At 41.0% G+C, this 16,571-nt stretch overlaps 1 protein-coding gene across 14 annotated transcripts in view; it reads left to right on the top strand.

Moving 5' to 3' along the window:
• The window catches only part of LOC104061156 (poly(rC)-binding protein 3), a 508,057-nt gene that overhangs the window by 484,306 nt on the left and 7,180 nt on the right, over positions 1-16,571 (top strand). For 6 of the 14 annotated variants that reach the window (XM_054057124.1, XM_054057123.1, XM_054057128.1 and 3 more), the window contains 2 exons: positions 1,388-1,557; positions 2,816-7,454. The exons of 3 other annotated variants lie outside the window; for them this stretch is intronic. In XM_054057124.1, the coding sequence (XP_053913099.1) occupies positions 1,388-1,557; positions 2,816-2,912 (267 nt within the window). In that variant the 3' untranslated portion in view covers positions 2,913-7,454. Of the gene's footprint in view, positions 1-1,387; positions 1,558-2,815; positions 7,455-9,809; positions 10,248-16,571 lie in introns of those variants that run through there. 5 more of the 14 variants (XM_054057130.1, XM_054057133.1, XM_054057132.1 and 2 more) reach the window with 5 other exon arrangements.

Below are 16,571 nucleotides of genomic sequence, written 5' to 3'. Positions count from 1 at the left end.
ACTAAGAGGCAGATACTCGGGATAAGGACAGGGAGCCCAGAAGGACTTCCTTTTTAATAGGATGGGAAATCCTGTGTGCATTTCCTGAAACCCCATTTTCTTCTCCTCGTGGGTACTCCTTTTGTGCTTGTTCTCTGTTTCAGCTATCCAGGTACCCACTTTGGCTTTCTGCTTGTCCCTGAGCATGAGCAAAGATTACGCTGGGGGGGGGAGGGTTGGAGGGGAGCTTCTTTTGATAAAACATCTGGACAATGTGAATCCGTTTCTGGCAACATACTCCAAGTAGTATAGTACCAGAAAGAGTAACACATCAGAGTCTGAAGCAGTGGGAGAAGGCAGTCTCTGCATCTTGGCACATCCTTCTGCCAAACTGGCAACATCATCCCAGTGTAGACAGACCTGTAGAGTGAAGTTTCTGTTTTCTACCTGTTCTGGCCATTGCTGAAGTTCTCAGCATTCATCCTTCTTTAACCAGAACTAAAGTCCCCGTCTTCACCCTTGCAGAAGCCAAAACACCTCAGCCTCAGCTGCCTGCTGCTTGGTGCCCACTTGCTTTTGGGAGCTCTGTGTACCAGAGGAGCAATACCCTGGCACAGTTGTCACCCTCCCCTACCCAAGCTGCAGCTGCAGTGCTTACCTGTGCTGCTAAACACTGTCTCGAGGTCTTGCATACAGCTTCCAAAAAGTTGTGACTCCACCAAGAGCATTTAAACACCATTAATTGAAGCGAACACCAATGCAATTTTGTGGAAAAAAAAAAAAAAAAAAAAAAAGTGCGGATATCTAGGGACACATACACAAAATTGAAGCTCCGCTTTATCTACGCAGTACCAGTTTGGGTGAGTTTCTGTAAAGGCATGCAGACAGATTTCAGTCTCTTCCGATGCCTGCTTCTGCCTGCAGTGACAGAGCTGTAAATCCCACTGGCTTTAATAGCGCAGTCCTTGGCCAAGCCAGGATCACATATGTCTAGGGAGGTCTAGGACTAGCAGACACACCGGAACGGTGCAGAGCCACACAGCGGGAACTTCGGATAGTTAGTCAGACTTCCAGCTGCTGCTCTTGGTTCGCCACTGCCTCTAGCAAGTCAGGCTGGGCTGTGTTCTGTATCCCTCGATGCCACGGCACCCTGTCATTTCCTACCATGGAAGCCAGTTGAATAATCCGATATTGAGCTGACAACCATGTAGCAGCGAAACTTGATTGAGAGACACACGACTATAGAGCAAACAGAGTGCCGGAGTTATTCCTTCCAAACAGCACAGCAAAAATCTTTTGGTTTGATATTGAGTCTTTCGTAACCATGTTTTTAGCAATACTACAAATAGCAGTTAAGTGGTTTTTGCTTGTGTCTGTGACACTAATCTCAGTCTTTGTCCCGCTCCAGTTAATAGGCTGCATTATTGGCAGACAAGGCAGTAAGATAAATGAAATCAGGCAGATGTCAGGAGCGCAGATCAAGATTGCTAATGCCACAGAAGGCTCCGCAGAACGACAAGTTACAATCACAGGATCCCCTGCAAACATCAGCTTAGCACAGTACCTCATTAATGCAAGGTAAGTTTACTTTGTAAGTGATTATGCTTCTGCAAGATTGCTCTGTCTGCTCTCCAGCAAATGTCTGTCCTGGATAGATCCAGAAAGTTTCTTTGCAGTGTACATTTTGCATAGTGTTATTCGATTCCTAATGATTTGTAAATTCTGTATCATTAGAACCTGTGTTTGCTGTTGGTTTATATGGAAGGCAGCTTAATCTGGTGCAATTCCAGGTACATGTGAAATGACAAAAGCTCAAAAATGCTCACATTGGCATCTGCCTAAAATATAGGTGGAGAAGTTAAATGACAATTACAAGTTCTTTAGAAGAAAATAGTTTTCAGAGACCCATTTTACTATCATAAATGGCAAATATAGTGAAACTGGTTGCCAAATAGATTTAATTTACTAACTGGAAATTACCACTCAGAGCTGATATTAAACTGATGTTTGGTTGCTAAAGGGGCATGGGATTTATTTTTCCAGAGACAGCATCATAAATTTGTAAAAAGCCTTCCCTAATGAGACAGGGTGAGACTATCTGCTTCTCCACTTCTCGGTGCCAGAATTAATGAAAGTGCTGGCTGTTTAGCGAAGCCATTGTGACAGCTTAAGTCTCTATCAGTTTTTATATGATTATTTAGAAAAATATTAAAATGGATACCACCTTTATTTGCAATTATCTTGGGAAGATAGTGCAATGGATGTAGTGTTGTCTCATAGATCTGCTTGTAACTGGTGGACCAAGGCAATATATTGTGGGGAGGGGGAGTATCTCCGTATTTTGCTCTTTTTTTTTCCTCTTTTCTTTTTTCCCCCTACCCAAAATACTGTGATAAAAATCAAGTTTTGTGTTTAACAAAATGTTTGCTGTTGAGACAGTAGAAAAGTATGATTTATACTGGGAGGTGGGGGCTGTAGTCATAGCAGAGCTACAGTCTCCTCTGGCCCAGCCTCCCCTCCTGCCTAGTTGTGTAGCGCACCACTGCAAGCCACTGTAAATGGTTAAATGGAGGGAAACAAATTGCAGTTTGGTATTAACGCAAACAAAAATAATACTTTTTGTCATTCAGTTTGAAAGTAGTTTCCTAGGGAAAGATATATTGAGGGGTGGCGTGGTGAAGCCTAAGATAAGCCGTAAGCAGAATCCTAAAACAGCCTACAGCTCTTTTGTTTTATCTTTGTAGCATATATAAGTCACTTCCGTAAGCCCTGTAATCAAATAAAAATGTGTTCCCTCCTTTAACCCTTAAGGATATGTTCTTCTCTTGGTGTTCAGGGATTCCCCACACATCGAGACGAGAATAGACCCCTTCATTTTTAGTTGCACAAACACCATGTGGCATGCATCTGGATCTCAGAAGATAACAATTTAAGATCTTCAAGACAGCTAAAGCATGCAAATAAAATAATGCACTTATTAACGGAGTTGCAGTGAGCTGCTCACCAGAGAAAGAAACTCTAGTGAACAAACCTCTGTTTGAATCACTTTAGAAAAGCCTGTGAACTCTCACGCTTCTGTTTATTACTGTTTAATAGTTCTTTTGATGGAATGGGATATATATATGAGTCTTTTAATATGCTTTTGCAAAGAAGAAAACTTCTCAGCAGTCATATACTATGGATACTCTATCTATAGCCTGTGAAACCAGAAACAAAATATTTTCTTCCTGTTGAATTTCTAGATAGAAGTCATTTGTTACTATCATCTACAATAAACCATCATATACTCTTATGTACCATGTGTTGGAACTGTATTTAGATGAAGTGACTTCAATTGTAAATGAAGACTCTTTAAATAATGTGTAATAAATTAAGCTCTAAGGTAACACAGGACATTAAGGCGGCTTTTTCATTTTTAGAAGTGGCACTCTTCCAGATTTCTGTTTTTCCAAGAGAAATTCCTCTTCAGTTGGGTGCCACCACAGCATCAATGCGAGCTTGTAGGTGTTCAAGGTTAAGTTGGATGGGGCTTTGAGCAACCTGGTCCAGTGAGGGTGTCTCTGCCCACAGCAGGGAGATTGGAACTGGTGATCTTTAAGGTCCTTTCCAATCCAAACCATTCTATGATTCTAAGAACTGAGAAGCTTTCAGGCAAGAGGAAGGTTTGCTCTAGCTGGGGCTTAGGTGCTCAGACAGGTTTTTGAGAGGCAGATCTTGGCTGCCGCTACCTGTACACACTGGGGGCCAATTTTAGTGTTTGTCAGTCCTCAACCTGCACAAGTGCTTCTGTCTCTGTTAAAGATGTCGGCATGAAATAAACAGTGTTGGGGAAGGGATGAGAGCAGTACCCAAGATATAGTCCGGTATGCCCAAATAATAATAACAATAGTAAATAAAAGCCATATAAGCATTCAGGGTAGGGTGGACTTCTTTTTTCTCTCCCTCAAGATGTGTCATTCTTATGGTTTTTGTTTCCAGGGCCAATATTTCTGCGTAAATCAGTGTCTTACAGCAGCATAACTGTAAGAAAAAGTATCTATCCAATCCACTGTACTCCTGAAACAATCTGTGGGTGTCTTTAAACTTCCTCCAACCAAGGTTGCCATCTATAGAATAATTTATCAAGTTGTTTTAGGACTTTTATTGCAATTGGTGTTGAATATATACATAGCGTACTCTAAATTACAGCTATATAAGTGCATCAATACTTCAAGACAGAGATTTAAATATGTCTAAAGTATTGTTTCGATTCTGTATTGATTACTCGAGCGCTGACCTCTGTACAAGTAGAATGTGTCCCAGCTTGTCTGCAGTAGAAGTGTCTTATTCCTGTAAAATCTTCTGTCTCTTAGCTGGTCTCCACTGTAGTAACTCAACTGTCATTATCCAATGCCATATTCTAGCTTTTATTAAGAATGAACGGCAGTTTAGGTTTCCTGTGTAATATTTGACTTTGGATTATAAATGAATTGGAGCCAGCAGCGCTTTCTCCTTCTTGAAGAGAAGTTTCCTGAAGGTATTTTTCACTGCCATTTTGATGAAAGGTTAATTGAGAGACCTAACAGGACCACAAAAACTACACTAGAGCTCTGTTCCTTTCACCAGTTTCAGGTAATGCAGGATGTGGCCTTCGATGTATATATTCATAAAACATAGTCCTTTAAAGGGGCCATGTAAAATTGTCACCATGAAATCCTATATGAAAGCTGCCTCATCTGCTTTCACATTCAAATTCGTTACATCTGCCATTGGTTTGGGAAGCAGCCACTGTCACAGGACAGCTGATAGTTAACCTGATGTATTTTTACCTTATTTATTACCACCAGTAATAAATGTGAAGCAGGGCAAAATAAAACTTTAATTGTACCTGTGCGAGTACATCAAAGAGAGGGACTTGGAGTGGCTGCTACCAATACCAGCATTTAGGCTGTGGGATCTATTCTCCCTGCTGGTGGAGGGAAAAACTCAGGCTCAAATACCCCCATATCAGAAAGGATTTTTTGTTTTGTTAAGTACAAGGTAGGCAAATTTGGAGTCACTGAAACACCGAGTCCTGCATTGTCTTTCTAGATGCCTCTCTCCCAGAACAATACTGACTTAGGAACATAAAAAAAATCCAACTGTATAAACCGAGTTTTTCAGAACCTGCTAAGGGATCGCCTTGTACCCCAAGTCGAAGATGTACACTGGAGTTGGAGCCACTGATTCAGTGTTGTTGATATAAAAATCCCACTGTGTGAGTAGATTGCAAGCAGCATGGCTAACAGCACAAAGATGCTCTTGTGCCTGCAAACAACAATTCCACTGCAAGGGTTAGAAAAATTCCGAGCTGCTGCTTATCCATGGGGACAGGTAAATGCCATGAGATAAGGAAACCAAAGCTTTGCCTCCCACAAACAGGCCTGCTTTTCACACACTTGCCTTCCTTCCCTCCCAGCCCCTCATGCACCTTGCAACTCCCCAGCAAAAGCAAAAATTAATACTCAAGAGCCCTCTTTGTTTTCTTGGAAAGAGAAGAGCTCAGAACTTAAGTGTTTCCCTGTCTCCTCCACATTCCTCTCCCCAGCTCAGACCCACTTCAGGTGTCCTTTAGACTCAGCAGCAGCCGTGCTTTGGGAAGCTCTAGTCCAACATCCCAGTCTCCTTCTATAGCACTGGCTGATCGCTAGCATCCTTGCCCTTGCACAGAGTGGGCAGGCAGGCCTTCTGGTCATTGCCTTTCTCTGGCCATGAATAGACCAGGGGCTGTTACTCTCAAAACTGTCTGTAAGCCTATGGCTTCTTCAAGCCCTGAGTAAGGTGACCACGCTCCCTTCCCAACCTGTAGCCTGGCTACAGCTGGTCTTGAAGCCCGCACACACAGCCACTAGCGACAACAGGGACCACCTGTGGTGGGAAGCTTCCCTAGGCCTGATAGGATTTGATAAGAAAGCGTCAGATCCTCCACCAGGCAGGTCCTCTGCATGGCTGGCTGGTCACTCACTGACGCTCCACTATGGGAGGGAAAAGCTGCCGCAGCTCCTCAGCTCGCTTCAGGAGAAAGTCCAGGAGCCTTCCAAGTTCGTAATGACTGAAAGAAAAAACAAACTTGGAATTAATACACATAGAACCATAGCTAGCAAAGATTTTCTAAGCCATAGTCCTACATATATGCTAGGGCTGCCATAACTCCCAGCTGGTCACACGCAAAATGCCTCCTAAAAATAGTAGTTTGGTTGTTTGCCAACCCAAAACCCAGTGCACAAGCCACAACAAATGGCAAATGGAGGATTTACCGAGGTAAACATTTTGTTATCTGAAAGAAAATGTGTCCTTGTATTGTATTTTGATGTCTAATAATGTACAGCAAAGCCCAAGTACATGGGGCAAACTCATCTTGCCTGCTGATGGCTGGAGTTAGTAAAGTGGCGGTGATTTGATACCTACATCCTCCAAAAAGCCCATGACTGCCTTGGGCTCAGAGGTTGGGTCAACCTGAACTTCTTTGTGCTGGCGGGGTCTGTTTGACGATGTGTATGTTGTATCTATGTAGTACCTTGTCTGTCAGCTGTTAAGCTCTTTTATGTTCACTGTAACCACTGCCACAAGCTCAGATGCCACTGCTGTGGAAGCTGGGATGTTTTTCAGTCTTCCTTTTTTACTAATTTCCTTATAATTAGATTGCATAAGTATTTTGCTGTGACTTCTGCAAAAAAAAAAAAAACCAAAATGTCTGGGGAACACACTGGCTAATCAGGTTTGTTTTATATGAAAAATGCACATTGACCTCACAGTGAATTAAATGAAAAACTAACTTTCTGAAAAAAAAAAAAACAACCAACAAACAAACCAAACCAAACCAAAACTTTATGCCTTAGACGGAAGCAGCAACTCATTGCTCATTCTCCTCTCATCCTGGCAAAATGACAAAGGGTCCTTACATCAAAAAATTGACAAATTGAAAAAATTATGAAAACCCCCCGCGTCCCCCTTTCAAAAATACCGTTAATTTTGAAAAGCAAAATTCACCATATCAGTGCTGGGGAGTAAACTTCATAGTTATTTTAAGTTTTCTTTTAAGTTTCGGTTTTTCCATCTTTTTGCCATTACCCTGCACTCCTCGGATTTCTTCTTTCATCTATAAAATGAACTAGCAAACCCCTACCCCTCCCAACCTCTTTGTTTTTTTTTTTTAAGTTTTTGGAAAGAACCTTAGATTCTCAGTAATGTTTTCACCATCAAATCATGAAAAACCCTTTTGTTATTTCTCTTCTTTAACACATAACATGTTCCTCCTTTGACCCTCATTTTCCCTTTTTTTCTCTCTCTCCCCCCTATCCCTCCCTCTTGTCTGTCCCCCTCGACCACCAATCTAATCCTGCCCTTTCGTGGTTGCTGTCCCTCTGTCTGTCCCTCCCTTCCTCCTTCCTCCTCCTCCTGGCCCTACCACCCTGGCTGGACCTTCCCAACCTGTTTGTTCCTCTTCCTCTCTTCGTTTGCAGCTTAGAGATGGCTAAAGTCAGCACCCAGACCGCTTCCGTCACGACCCCTGTTGACCTCAACATGAACCTCTCTCAGTCTGCCACCCCTACCTCCACCCCCACCTCCATGGCCGTGCTGGCGGCCGCCTCCGCCGTTACCGTCAGTACCCCCCCTCCCCTACCAACTCTGCCAACCACCCACTATGCCGTTCCTGTCTCCAGTCTGCTTGGCATGAAAACTGTCCCACTCCTGGCACTAAATGCCGCGGCCGCCGCGGGGGCCACGGGGAGTTTGTCCGCTTACACTGCCAAAATTCCTTCGACGAGCGGGGTTAAGAAATCTGACCGCCAGAAGTTTGCTCCATATTGAAGGGATGAGACACAATGCAAGCTTTGCCAGCCCTACCAAGTGTCTGTGGTAGATCCTAGTTATCAAGGAAACAATACAGCATCTTTTTATTTTCTGTTAAATTGCTAGTGTTAACTGTTGCCAATTCAAGTCGACTTCCGCTCTCCATAACGACTAACACCTGGGCACCACCTACCAACTAGTTCCAACAGCAGGTGGGCACCAGCACTGGGACTTGCTTTCCCCCCGACACCATCCCAACACCGGGCTGGCCCTCCGGCAGCCCCGCAGCACGGCAGGGTTGCCCCCGCCCCAACAAGGAGACATCTAGGAAGGAAAAAAACATATATGAGGCACAATTTTGTCAGCCAGGTCTTGCTCCAGCAATACCGCCTGGCATATAAATAGACTCATATCCATTTGAAGGGATCCCTCCAACTGCAGGTTTTTTACAGGAATTGGCAACTCTGATGAATTTTTCCTATTGCTGGAGACTGCAAATCCAGCACTTCTGATGATTGCTAGCGCCCCTGGAATCCCAGGTGAAGTACTGGCCTCCTTGGTCATAGCCTGAAGATTCCCATCTTCCTTGTTCCAACAGCTGCGTGGAAGCAGGAGATGGGGGACAGAAAGTACCAAACCTCAGGTACTTCTGTGTACAACTAATGAACCTTTCTGGTCTGAAAAAAAATGCCAAATTAAAATGATGGGAAGACAACAAGAAAAAAAATACCAGGCACCTGTGCCTTTCCACTGCAATCTTTTAAATGGTGCAACAATTTTATTTTGGTTTGGAAAAACTCCGATTTTAGGAACTCCACTTGAGAGAAAGAGAGAAAGCAGGCTCCTTCCTTTTGCACACAGATGTTTTACCTCTCTATATTGACAAAATACTGACAGCTCCAAGTACTTAATAGCAGGTACAAATCAGACACACAGTCACTATACTGGTATCCTCTCCCACGTATATTTTGTTCAGCTAAAACAACCATTTTTTTTAGGTTTCTGTACGAAATACAGCCCTGTTTAACTCACCACAAGCCATGCAATTGGGTTGTATTGTAATTATGAATAAAATCTAGTGCTTAGCAAAGGATGTTCAAAGGTTGCTGCCTGGACAGATAACACCCCTTTTACACGAACTCAGTGATGCTCAGATTAACTAAAACCAGACACCTAATTGCTGCCAAACCGAAGAGAGCTGGGTGATGTAAATGGCTGGTTGCTAGCTGTTGGAACTAGTTTTTAACTGCATTTTCCGTTTGTCCATCCACCTTCTTTTTATTTTCTGTTGCATAACTCAGTAATGCAATATTGTTTTCCTCACAGCTTCCAAATCCAGAATCCCGTTAGCCCACCATGTTCATCCACCTTGCACTCCTTGGACACAAAGCTTTAACAATTGAACTGTTTTCAGTGCATTTTAATATAAACTAAAAACAGAACGCAAATGCAATACTTTTTAAAACCTGGTATTTCAAAGTGTGTTATTATTATTGTATAGGGCTAAGTACTATCTCAGTATTTTGTGTCATTTCTGTATTCTGTGGGCTTTTCCTCACCTTAGTACCTTTGCACTAAGTTTTGTCACTGTAACCCTTTGTAGAACTGCCGTTGTTACAGTTTGCACTTATCCAAGTGGGGGTTATAGTTGGTTTTGTTGTTTGTGGGGCTTTTTTTTTTCGTTTGTTTTGGGCTTTTTTTTTTTTTTTTTTTTTTTTGGGTTGTTTGTATATAATGAAGGAAAGACTGGAAACAATGTCAAGGTACCTCAGCTATTTAACAGCTCTAGAGAACTGCTGTAAAATTGTTCTGGACTACTGTAACTCTTTCAATAACTGACATTTAAAAAAACAACAAAGCATCAACCTCTGTGTGAGAAAACTTGCCTGCATTGAAATGCTGTTCTATGCTGGTTGTACTCAAGTGTTATTTTTTTAATAGTGAGAAGATTTTTTTCTTTTTTTGCCTTTTTTTTTTTTTCTCCTTTTCTTTTCCTCGTTTCTGTTCCTACATTTTAGGCTGTCTTCAGAAGTTACTGGCCTGGGGGCTCTGTAATGTATCTCATCATGCCCTAGTGCATTAGCCACCAGACAGGACTTTTCCAAAGCCCCATGAGACAATGCTTTCTATGGACTAACCTACAGAGGAGTTTCTGCCATTTCTAACTTTCTTATTATTCTGACACATCAAAAGAAAATACTTCCTTTACTCTTTAAGCAACTGTGCTTCCTAACTCTTGTGTTGCTTTCATTACTGTTGCAGTTTTAACACTGTTGTGGCTCATAACATAAAGCAAAGTTATTTTCGGGGGTTAATTTTCATTGATGTTCATGCTTTGGCTAATCTGTATGAAAGCATGGGCCATTAGTGTTCTAAACCACTGTATTCAGCTAGAGACTCAACAGTAAATTAAATAAGAAGTTTTTATAAATAAATTTTTTCCTGATTTAAAAAAAAAAAAAACAAAAACAAAAAAAAAGACGTGGTAGCTTTGTGCATACAACTGTTGTGTTGTTTAAACTTTGTTCTTTGTAACCAAGTTGCTAATTTGTCATTTGAGAAACACTATTTTATGGATTGTCAAACTAAGATCATAGACAAATTGCTTGTTTTCATTAATGATTAAAGGTTTCATATTATCACGCTTAAGGTCCCAGTGCTCATTGGGAAAGAGTGTAACAGCTGTGCAATGCTTGCAACGTTAGAAAGTACATGAGACCATTGTCAGAGATGATGAGTCTTGTTATGATTAGATGAAGCCAGATGGTGTAATTAGTGAAGTAACCACTTATTTCTGCCATACTTTATTTTTTTTAACAAAGTTGCTCTTGGAGAACTTCTCACACTGCATAGAAAGGACAGAATTTGTATCTGGTATTTGACACTGGTTTGTTTGACACTGGTATTTGTCTCTGGTTGGGGGTTGGAACTAGATGATGGCGATTGGAACTAGATGATCTTTAAGGTCCCTTCCAACCCAAACTATTCTATGATTCTGGTGGTTTCCCATACTGATTTTAGGATTAGATACTGGGGAAAGAAAAACAAGAACAAACTTAGGTGCTGAATACATTATTGCTAAGACCCTTCATATTTTCCCATTCCCAGCAGCATTGTTCAGTGAGGAGGCTTCTAGACGGTACCTTTCGCCCTGCCAGGAAAACAGCCCAGCAGCTAGGAGGGAGGGTGACAACTTGCATAAAAACAGGACAATGGAGAGCTGGCCCAGAGAGATGTTTCATACTGCCCTGCTGCTCTGCTTGAGACATTGGGCTCCTCCTTTGGATATGCTGAAGCACTGCAGTCACAGCTTCAAATTCTCTCTTCACTTGAAAGTGAAAGAAAGGGGCTGGCCCCAAGTTGTTGCTGCATTCAGGGCTTCTGGCTGCCCTCTGGCCACCTCTCCATTTAGGGAATTGGCAATTCATATTTACTGCTTTATTCTCCTAAGAAAACAGAGGTTTTGGCAGTGCAAGTAAGTAGCATCCTTAATGACACAAGACTATTGCTGCAACCTCCATCCCTACTCTAATAAGGTCAATATTTGTATTTAGCTTGGGGTCCCACTCCCCTCACTGCTCTGGCTGAGTACTTGTGGGGCATATCATTAGTATTTTCCACGGATTCTAGGGTACAGAAAGCTCCTGTCTGTCTGGGTCTTGAATCTGAGCCTGGAACTACAGTATGGCCAAGATAAGCATACAGACTTGGAAATCTGTAGAGAAGTCGACAGCTTTTTCAATACAGACGCAGCCACAGTGCAACTCAGTATCACAGAATTGTTCAGGTTGGAAAAGACCTTTAAGATCAGGCTGCTGAGGATGATTACAGAATGTCTCATTGCATCCCAGCATCTAGGAAGCCTTACCAAATGCTGAATTAGCTATTCCAACACTTGGGTTGGAAGAACCATAGGCTGTCGTACTATATTACTTAAAATATATTTAACTTAAAAGGTATTTAACTTCTTACTCTTGAAAGGAGATCTGAAGCTGCTTTCATCTCTGTACTCCTCATTTCCTAAACGCATACTGTTCATTTCCTTAACAGGGGAAGCTATTTCTCTGGCTAGTTTAAATGAGGGGGGAAAAAAAAGGAGAACATTATTGCAGCTCAGCACTAAATAGGTCAAGGCTTTGCTCTCCCAGTAGAGCTACTAGGCCAAGAGCAGCAGCAGCTCTGTCAAGTACAGCATTTTTCACATAAATAATTCTGATGTGCCTTGCAGAATTGGCTAGAAAAGACAGAGAGTTAAACAAACAAGTGCAGGGGCATGTTTGTGTGTGGAATGAGGAAAACACACCAACAAAGGAAAAGAAGTCTTTTGAGAGAGCTTTGGCAAAAAATACAAGCAGAAATGTGATATAGTGGAGTCTAATTGAGGACTCATTTTAATTATTTCAGTTGGAGAAGATTTCTGAATGGCAAGAAAAAATTCTTGGATATTTTTTAATGTACAAAACAGGTAAATAAATCATGAGAAGGTACATCTGGAGGGAGGGGGGAAAAAAGTGAAAACATATTATCCAGGATAGAAAACTAAACCACTCATGGCCAAAGATAGATAGGAGGAAGCAGGCATCCAGTATGAAAAGGTCACTGCCCACACAATTCAGAGTTTCCAAACGAAAGACAGCACAAGTTCTGCAGCTTTCACATCATCGAATTGTCATCAGAGCTCTGGCAAACATCTCAAATGAATTCCAGAAGCTCTGTTGTGTTTCTCAAGTGGAAAAAAAAAATAGAAAGTATGAATGCTGGCTGGAACAGTCAGCCCGAAGGAAAACAAACAAGGTTAGAGGTATTCAGCCACACAACATAGTCCACAGCTAATACGCAGAGTGTTTTCTGTTCTCAGACATAGCCAGAGGGCACCTATAAGCCTCAAGGTGCATATTTGTGCCAGTCAAGGCTCCTAGGAAGCTAACAGCGTAAATCTCACTGATGCCTTGAACATAGGCACCTGGCAAGTGCCTCAGCCTCACTGGGCTGCATGGACATGGTCCTGAGGTTTCACAGGACAGTCTCAAAGCATGCACTAAACCTTCCTGGCCCAAACTAAGCAGAAATGGAAGAGTCACTGTTTTTCTTATTTGTAAATACCCAACAGCACGAAAACAAGCACCAGCCAGGGAGATCCAAATCCAGTTTCTTCCATAGCCTTTATCTCGGCCGAATGTATTTCAGCACTATTTACATACTTGGAATAAGACCTTCTTCTCAGGCGAGTGTCACAATTATCAAACAAGGAAGTCACATGTGCTCACTAATTCAATCCTTTTACAGTGACACAGCTTCTACAGGAAAGACTGAAATTATTAGGCTGCTCAGCTAGATCACAGGAACTGTCTGTTTGGAGGACAGCATAGAGAGGAGGGATTTGAACAGATCTCTTACATCATCTGTAACCACCAGTTATGCAAGACATTAGTCCCTCTGCTCCATTTTTTGAAGAAAGACCTGTTTTAGGTGTCTACACAAGGGAATTGCTCGCATTTCTTTTCCCAGCTAACAAGCCAGGGTAGTTCTAAGTGAACTGGAGAAAAGAAGATTAAATAAAAGCAGATAGTGAAAAACTGCTTCACCCTAGAAAATTTCAATCTCTTGGCCCGAGCCTTGCATCTAGGGATACAAGATACAGTGCCTTTCTTGCCACCGAAGTGTACTTACTTCTTGTTTCCAGGAAGGGATGCAGTAAAGTTGATTAAATCAGTTGCTGCATTGATGCATGTGTCTGCCACTCTACAGACTGGCATATGTCTCAAGACAGTAACTGAAATGAAAGAGAAGTGTCAGATTCATCTGATGTTACCTAACAAAAGGGATTTTTTGAAACATTATATACTCACACTGTAATTTGTAATGACAGCTACAGCATGATTCCTATCGGCTGAATGTCTGATTTCCTAGAGCGAGCTTTCTTGATTGTAAGAAAAAAGGAAGTATTTAAGTGCTTAAAATTTTTGAGTAACAACTTTCCTCATCAGAGCTATTTCTAGCTCAGTGTTTTTAAGAAGATAAAATGAAGAGAATTTAATTACAGTGGCATGTAATGAGCAAAATTTGTCTCTCTTCAAACTGAAGGCAGCAGGCCTGACCAAAGCTAAGGTTGATGTTCATTTTAACCAGTATTTGTAATTCTGAAACAAATTCTAAAAACAACACAGTTTACTGGAGGAATGACAAACAATCATGTTAGCAGATGAGGATATTGTTTTGTTTGTTGTTGCTAGTTTGGTTTGGTTGTTTTTGCACAATCTCTTTTGGGTTCCTCTGTACCAAATAGAGCCCTTTTTTCCTAAGTCATGACAGCAGAGGCTTATTTCTTCTATGGCAGGAGAGAGGGCAGCACAGACTACTTACTGTTTGTGATTGACTGCATTTGCCGGAGAACAGCTAACTACTGACAACCAGTAGCTGCAGCTGTAGTTGGCTGCTCCCTGCAGAGCTGCTCCTCGGAAATCCAGTTCAAACCTACACATGCCCACACACATTTTGGCCCTGGAAGTCACTAGTTTCAAAACCACTGAGCTGGGGAATCAGAATTATTTTTTTGGTAGTAAGAAATTGCATAGTTCTTAAAATTTGGGCAACACTTTGCGTTATTATATCAATACATAAGGATTACAAAGGATAAGTCTTCCCCTTCATTCTGATTCTTCAGTATTTTGAAGTACCGGAGATCAGAGAATTAAAATAGTCTTTTCAATTCTACTGTGCTACAGATTAAAACTTCACAGTGGCTAGTTACCAGAACTACTTTCATCCTTATTATTTAAAAAACAAATTCAAGAAAGTTAAGAACTTAGAAAGATGTTAAGGAAGTGCATACATTTAATAACAATTATTTGCTCTGGTAGCTGATCAGAAGTTCATAAATTTTTGTCTAAAACTGAGGACAGATTTAAAATATAAATTAATTATGCCTACGTTTGTCTAAGACACAGGAGATCATTTACTTTGATTAGTTAGCTTGACTGTTCAGTCAGGTTGAAATAATTCCCTCTTGTCCGTTGCGGTCATGTTACATTCACTGCTAAAAAGCGGGATAACTTCTTGCCTTCTTGACACAACAGAACATGTACATCAGTGGTCATATAGTATACAGATAGCAAAGTCACTTCTTCACAAAGCTCTCCAAAAGCTTTGTTTCAAATTGCAAAGAAACATACGGTTGTACGCAACAAGCTGTATAAAACTTATATACAGCTCTGTTTGTGGATCTATGAGATCCCTCCAAGGGAAAAAGCATCAACTCTTAAACAGGCAACAACAAAGAGGAACCAGTGCTGTCAGTTACTTCCCCAGCAATACATAACCCACTGGCTGGTCCATCATTATTACTGTTTCAACAGAAGTTATGCAAGGATAATGAATAGAGTGATGAGATGAGTGATCTGGTGTTTATTCCTGCCATCTATTCCTAGTAATAATTAAAACAATGGGCTGCACTGGTTTCGATTGGAATGCACAAACTGCACTGTGACTAACCTCACTGCCTTCAGCTTCTTACCACTAGGTGTCTCTGAAGAAGAAGGCAACTGAACTAAACCAGCTGAACTGTTTTGGTGCTCAGATACTTGCAGACTCGTGTACAAAATGAAATTTACAGATATATGTACAAAAGGGAAGTGTAAGTTATAAACTCAGAGCTTAACATTTTTAGACTGCCAAAAACCATGTATGTCCATGACATTCAGTGTGACTTGATTTTAGTCACATCATCTTCTCTGACATTAAGGCAAATGCAGAGAGTGGTTCTGAAGTTCATTGTTGACAAGCCAGCACACTTTGTTGAGTAAGGTCAGTGAAAAGCAAAGCAGAACAATTAGAAACTTAGCTTAGCTCTTCTCAGAGTGAAATTGGGGGAGTGTCTTCTGTTTTGTTTTGAAACTAACTGTCCATCTGTTCATATTGTACCACCCTCTCAGACAAAAGTTCCTTTTGTAGTGATAAACTGATCTAGAGATCTTTCATGACAGGCACCGTATACCTTGATATTCAAATGTTTCACGCTATAGAAAGAAATTTTATTTCAGTTTTGGCCCAAGTGAATTTTCTCCAACTTGCCAAAACATTCAGTATTTGTTTCAATCCTCTCTGAATGTTTCTATACTCTGTATTTCAACACTTTCTGAATGTTGCTATCTCAACAACAGCACAAATTCATCTAAGACTGCAGTATCATGTCAAACATTTTAGCAGTAACAGCTTCTTACACTTATGGTCATTATATCAATCAAAAACAAACAGCTCTAAGCCAGCATCTGTGAGCATGAATAAATAGATGCACCAAACGGCTAAGGACTATGGCTTGAATTGTGACAGCTTTATAAATATAAAGAGCTGAACCCAAGGATCATGGATACCAGGAGTGGTAAAAAAAAAATCTCACAATACAGAAAGGGCTCCCACCATACTATATCTTTCTTCCAAAGGATGCAAACCAAACATCTAGCTTTAGTTTTCCTCTTTATTGCTTGGTTAATAAACATCTTTGAGGCAAGTAACGCTCTCATAAGAACAAAGCTTGTTTTCTCCCTTTAAAACATCACCAACTTGTTTTAAAATGCAAATCTTATTTTAAAAAGTAAAATATTAAGCTATTCCTTCACAACTTTACTTTTCAGTAAAAATCAAACCACACATTTCTCCTCTTTTTTCAAAAGTCCTCAGCAAATTTGAAAAATTTTGAGATTTGCAAAAGTAAAAAAATATGCTTTGTTTTTTTAAAAAAAGAGACAACTTACCAAAGCTCAAGGTAGTTCTGCTTTCCATGT

This window comes from Cuculus canorus, chromosome 2 (genome assembly GCF_017976375.1).
Source record: "Cuculus canorus isolate bCucCan1 chromosome 2, bCucCan1.pri, whole genome shotgun sequence".
Taxonomy (NCBI): domain Eukaryota; kingdom Metazoa; phylum Chordata; class Aves; order Cuculiformes; family Cuculidae; genus Cuculus; species Cuculus canorus.
The sequence above is the reverse complement of the archived record's forward strand: the minus strand, read 5'-3'. Positions and strand labels throughout refer to the sequence as shown.